This window comes from Chrysemys picta, chromosome 10 (assembly GCF_011386835.1).
Source record: "Chrysemys picta bellii isolate R12L10 chromosome 10, ASM1138683v2, whole genome shotgun sequence".
Classification (NCBI taxonomy): Eukaryota; Metazoa; Chordata; order Testudines; family Emydidae; genus Chrysemys; species Chrysemys picta.
The window spans coordinates 85,448,551-85,454,550 of record NC_088800.1 but is presented as its reverse complement, the minus strand read 5'-3'; the positions used below and the strand labels follow the sequence as shown (position 1 = coordinate 85,454,550).

The 6,000-nt window shown below is 56.8% G+C and overlaps 1 protein-coding gene across 4 annotated transcripts in view; it reads left to right on the top strand.

The window, feature by feature from the left end:
* The first annotated feature begins 1,364 nt into the window (after positions 1-1,364).
* The window catches only part of CASKIN1 (CASK interacting protein 1), a 158,054-nt gene continuing 153,418 nt past the window's right edge, over positions 1,365-6,000 (top strand). For 2 of the 4 annotated variants that reach the window (XM_065560281.1, XM_065560280.1), the window contains exon 1: positions 1,365-2,099. In XM_065560281.1, the coding sequence (XP_065416353.1) occupies positions 2,006-2,099 (94 nt within the window). In that variant the 5' untranslated portion in view covers positions 1,365-2,005. The remainder of the gene's footprint in view (positions 2,100-6,000) is intronic. The other 2 variants (XM_024102265.3, XM_024102264.3) reach the window with 1 other exon arrangement.

The window sequence follows — 6,000 nt, the reverse complement described above, 5'->3', positions numbered from 1 at the left end:
AGGCCTGGTCCATAGCCCTGGCCACCCCAGCACACAGCTCTGCTCATACCCCTCCATCCTGACCTGCAGCCCCCTGCCTGCCCATAGCATTCCATCCCTGTGCCCCCCACACACAGAGATCTGCTGATGCCCCTCAATCCTCAATAAAAACTCAACACCCAGTACAGACCATGGGGAGGAAGCGCTACCGGAGAAGAACCGTGTCACTGGGGAGCAGAGCTTTTCCAGTACCTGTAGTGCTCTCACCCCCATGCCACTCCCGTCTTTGCTGCTAATCCAGACACAACTGCGTCGCAGCCTGTGCTGATTTGGTCATGTGGACAAATGAAGCCCCCAATAAACACCAGAGAAAAAGAGGAGTTGTTTAAGTCACAGGCCAGTGTTGGCACAAGCACAAATGGCTATAAATTGGCCATCAACATGTTTAGGCTTGAACTTAGGCAAAGGATTCTGACTATCAGAGGAGTGAAGTTCTGGAACACCGTCCAAGGGGAGCAGCGGGGGCAAAAGACCTAACTGCCTTCAAGACTGAGCTTGATAAGTTTATGGAGGGGACGGTGTGATGGGACTGCCTACAATGGCATGGGGCCCATCCGCGACTGCTATTAGCAAATATCCCCAACAGTTGGAGAAGGGGCACTAGATGGGGAGGGCTCTGAGTTACTACAGGGAATTCTTTCCCAGGTGTCTGACTGGTGGGTCTCACCGACATGCTCAGGGTGGAACTGGTTGCCCTATCTGGGATGGAGAAGGAATTTCCCCCCAGGTCAGATTGGCAGAGACCCTGGGGGGGTTTTCACCTTCTTTTGCAGCATGGGGCAGGGGTCACTTGCTGGTTTGAACTAGAGTAAATGGTGGATTCTCTGTAACACAGCCTTTAAATGAAGATTTGAGGACGTCAGTAACTCAGCCGGAGGTGAGGGGTCTATTACAGGAGTGGGCGGGTGAGGTTCTGTGGCCTGCCATGGGCAGGAGGTCAGACGAGATGATCACGACGGTCCCTTCTGGCCTTAAAGTCTCTGAGTTTATCCCTGCAGGAGGCCCCCTGCACCTGTGCTTCCGTGGGCAGCAGAGCCAGGAGGAGCCAAGATTGTTCTGTAGGGACTTCCCCAGGCTCAGCCTGAAACCTCCTAGGTGAGGAGGCTCTTGCCCGGTAGCCAGAGGGCACCCTCCGGCAGGCAGCCGGACCCTGCTCCTTGAGTAGCAATAGCAGCAGTGTTGGGGCACCCTCGGGGGCCCAGCCAAGGACCGGGGCTGCCGGAACCTATAAGGACCAGCCAGTCCCTGCCCCCCAATGTATCCACACCCCATTCCCTCGGCTCACCCTAGTCAATAACCCCTCCCCCCCACGCCAGACCCGCCCCTGTCACCAGCCCTTAGCCAGCCGCGGGGATTCAGGTGCCCTGCCGGGGATCGGTCCGTGTCCGTCAGTCCGTCCGTGCGCCCCAGGGCTGCCCGGGGACTCGCCCGCGGACGCGCCCCGGGTCTGGGCCGGGCGAGCTCTGCCCTGCCCGGGGGCTGGTCCCGGTCCCGGTGCGCCGGGGAGGGGGGAGCCGAGCAGCCCCTGCACCGGGGCTTCCCAGGCGGCCGCCGCGGCTGCCCGGCTTGGCGGGGAGGAGCCTTCCGGAGGCACCGGGGAGCCAGTGAGCGTCGCGCTTGCGGCGGCGGCGGCCAGCCCCAGCCCCAGCCATGGAGGAGCCGGCGCGGCGCAGGGGGGCAGCAGCCCTGCAAAGGCGGCGGCGCCGCTAGCCGGGAGCAGCCGCCCCCCAGCCCCTCCTGCCCGGGCTGCGGCCCGGCGCCCCCCCGGGCTCCTGCAGCGGATGCATCGCGGGCGCCGGCCCCCGTGCGCCCCCCGGCTCCCCCCTCGCCGCGCCCGGGCTCTGCGGCTCCAGGGCGTGTGAGCCGCCGCGGCCCCTCCCGGAGCAGGCTCGGGGCCCCGCGCCCCGGCCGGAGGATGCTCGGCCTCTGAGGGCGGCCCGCTGCCCGCCGCGCCCGGCCGCTCGCCATGGGCAAGGACCAGGAGCTGATGCAGGCGGTGAAGGCGGAGGACGTGGGCACGGTGCAGAAGCTGCTGCAGCGGCCCAAGCCGGGCAAAGCCAGTGAGTGGCCTGGGGGTGGGGGACCGCCGGGGTGGGGGATTGGGCGGGGGGGCTGTGCACCCTCCAGGGGAGCCCAGTGCTCGGGGCGGGGAGAATCCCCCTCCCCGCTCTGGCTGGTGAGGAGCGGCCCCTGGGCTCGGCTGGCCCCTGGGGTCTATAAAGGCTGGTTGGGATTTGCCCCTCAATGTGCAGTGGGAGGGGGAGCCCGCGGGTTTTCGGTGCACTGCTCCTTCCTGCCTGGGTGCCCAGCTGAGCTTGCAAGCCGGAGCTGTCAGGCTGGGTGTGTGTGTGTATGTGCTCAGCTCTCCATCCTGCTGGGATGGGGTGTGTGTGTGTGTGTGTGTGTGTGGTGCTCCTTGCAACAGTGATTAAATCCCAGAGGCGCCCTCTCGCTCCGCTGCTGCCGGTTTGCCGGGGTCACTCCGTTGCCAGTGCAGCAGCGTGGCTCTGGGTTGGATCCACCCCGGCCTTTCCCCGAGCCACTCGCCTGCCTTCCACACCCAGGGTGGCAGGATCCTTTATTTGATTGCAGTTGGCGGCTGGGCTGGGGGCTAGTCCCCTGCAGGGCCCTCTCATCTGAGAAACCCAGCCCCGAGTGGCCCTGCAGCTGGGTTTTGCCCAAACATGGACACGGGCATTCCTAAGAGCCTGGGAGCGGTGCTTAGAACGGGAGCCAAGTGAACAGGATACGCACCGTGGAAAATAATTCAGTGCTACTCGCCCAGTCGCTCCCCTCCCCATCTATCCTCTGCCTCGTCTACACACACCCATCGGCACGTCAGGCTCGCATCCAGCGGGGGGGACGCGACGGAGCAGGAGACGAGGGTGTTTCTTTCATGCTTTAAACCCCCAAGCAAGACCCCAGGGTCAAGCGGTAGCCCAGCCCAGTCCAGCAGAGCAATGGGGCGGCTCTAATGTTTCAGGCCATGATGGTATCAGTAATGTAACAGCCTTGGTTTAGTGTTGGAGCTGAATTAATGGAGGGCAGGGGGAGTTTGAAGGGAAAAGGGGAAAAATGAACCTTGAGCCTTTCATCAAAGGAACAGCTCTTCGGGATGGGGCTGATGGCAATAGGCTCCAGGCTGAGCAGGGCCCAGTGTTCGGGGAACCTCTGAATTTGGGTTAATGTTCATGCAAGTGAGGGATGCAGCACTGGCTGGAGCCAGGCGGGTGCTGTGTGGCCGTCGCCCTGCATCCGTCTTGACCACAACAACCTGTTCTAGTCCGTGGTGCAGAGCTCTGGCAATGCAACCCCGCCGATGTCTTCTTAATCCTGACGTCCCCATCCCTTGCTATAGCTTTGCCGGTCCTGACTTGCTGCTCCAGTCCTGGCCCCCAGCTCTGCCAAGGCACCTCAATCCTGACCTGTGGTTTGCTCCGTCTAATCCAATCTGGCCCCTCGCAAGCAGCAGCTATTGATACCATAGCTCTTTGGTGCAAACACCCCCAGGGAGTTAAGCTGAGCTCCTCATCCCCCCATTTGACTTGTGACCAAAGAAAACCCTCTTTTGATTGTTTCCCAAGATGGAGCTGCAGGTGGGTGGAGAGTCAGGCACGCTGGGTGCCTTTCCAAGTTGGATACCTGGGGCCAGGTTTTCAGAGGTGCAGATTCTCTGTTGCTCCCATGGTTTTCAGCACGAGCTCCGTGCAGGTGAAAACCAGGCCCCTGGTGCACGCTGAATGAGCATGTCCTTATTTTATGAGGAACAAGGCCTCTCTAGTGGAATGGGGCGAGCATCAGGTTTGCATTCGGCTTTAACTCCCTGAACCGGCAGGTTCAAATCCCAAGAAGTTCAGCTTGGAACTTCACTCTCAGCAGCTCACTATGTGTGGGTCTTTCAGAAGCCTGAAATGATTAAAAAAACCTCCCCCCCTCCCCTGGTTCTGTCTGCTCTTCAGGGCATTTCAGTTCCTGAAGTCATGGTATGCCCCAGTCCCTTGGCCGAAACGCTCCCTTCCCCACGGTTTTGCTGTGTGCTGGTTGGCTGTGGTACACAAATGACTGCATTTCTGGGGCGTTGCCTGTTTGCATTTGTGAAGCACATTGGGGATCCTTTGGGATGAAAGGTGCTGTAGAAATGTCTCCTAGTGTTAGCAGTAGTGACTGATGTCTGAGCCATAATGAACGCTGCTTGGCAAATGCTTTGAACCCTGAAAATGCTTAGAAAGCATGTCTTACAGTGACAGACTCAAAGAGCTCAATGCATTTAATTTAAAAAAAGAGAAGGTGAAGGGGTGACTTGATCACAGTCTGTAAGTACCTACATTGGGAACAAATCTTTAATACTGGGCTCTTCAGTCTAGCAGAGGAAAGTATAACACACTCCAATGGCTGGAAGTTGAAGCTAGACAGAGTCAGACTGGAAATAATGCGTACGTTTTGTGAATTCTCCATCACTGACCATTTTTAAATCAAGAGTGGATGATTTTCTAAGAGCTCTGCCCTAGGAATTATTGTGGGGACATTCTCTGGCCTATCCTATATGGGGGTCAGACTGGAGGATCACAGTGGTCCCGTCTGGCCTTGGAATCCAGAATCTAAACAGGGGCTTGTTCTCCACTGAACGGGACATGCCCTGGTGCCTATCAGTGTTGGGGGTGGAGTCACGTGGCAGGGTGCGGTTCTGCCGGTCAGGGGATGCCCGATTTGCTTGGCTGGGCAGACTAAGCCATTGAACAGATAGAATCCATTCCGAACTTCACGCGGTCATACGTCTGATGAACGCTTGACACGCTTTGAACTTGTGCTGAGGTGTCAGCCCACAGGTCAAACGGCTTTTGATTAGATTAAGCGATGGAATAAATGACTTTATGGAGCCTGGACTGTGGAGGAGAATTTGGCCCTGGTGCATGTTACACTATGAACCTCTGCAGGTCATTCTGTCCCAGCACCATCGACTGTATTCACCCCCATGTACAGTGCAGCTATTTTCTTCCCTGAACTAAACTAGCTACCATGAATCTCCATATAGGTGTAGTGATGAAGCACTCAACCCACTCAGCACTCCGTTGTATAAGGCGCTGGTGAGACCTCATTTGGAGTACTGTGTGCAGTTCTGGTCTCCAATGTTTAAAAAAGATGAACTCAAACTGGAACGGGTACAGAGAAGGGCCACTAGGATGATCAGAGGAATGGAGAAACTGTCGTATGAAAGGAGACTAGAGGAGCTTGGGTTGTTTAGTCTGACAAAGCGAAGGCTGAGGGGGGATATGATTGCTATCTTTCAATATATTAGAGGGATTAATACAAGGGAGGGAGATGAATTATTCCAGCTTAGTACTAACGTGGATACGAGAACGAATGGATTTAAACTGGCCGTGGGGAAGTTCAGGCTTGAAATTAGACGAAGGTTTCTGACCGTTAGAGGGGTGAAATATTGGAACGGCCTTCCGAGGGAAACGGTGGGGGCGAGGGACTTGTCTGGCTTTAAGATTAAGTTAGATAAGTTTATGGAGGGAATGGTTTAATGGTAAAACATAGTTGTCAAGGAAAACCAAGCAATGGTAGGTAAATAGCATAATGACTAAAAGGGGTCAGGATGGAGACTCTTGCCTATATGCTCGGGGTCTTACTGATCGCCATATTTGGGGTCGGGAAGGAATTTTCCTCCAGGGCAGATTGGCTGAGCCTCTGGAGGTTTTTCGCCTTCCTCCGCAGCATGGGGCAGGGATCTCTAGCAAGAGGGTCTCTGCCGATTGAGGTCACTAATAACAGGATTGGGGACTTCAGCAGCAGAGTCCAGGGAAGGGGCGGGGACGGTTTTATGGCCTGCAGCGTGCAGGGGGTCAGACCAGATGATCATAATGGTCCCTTCTGACCTTAAAGTCTATGAATCTATGAATCTATTGGTTCCTTCTCTGCTTCTTAATGGCAGAGAGCAGTTATCTTCGGTAACGGCAC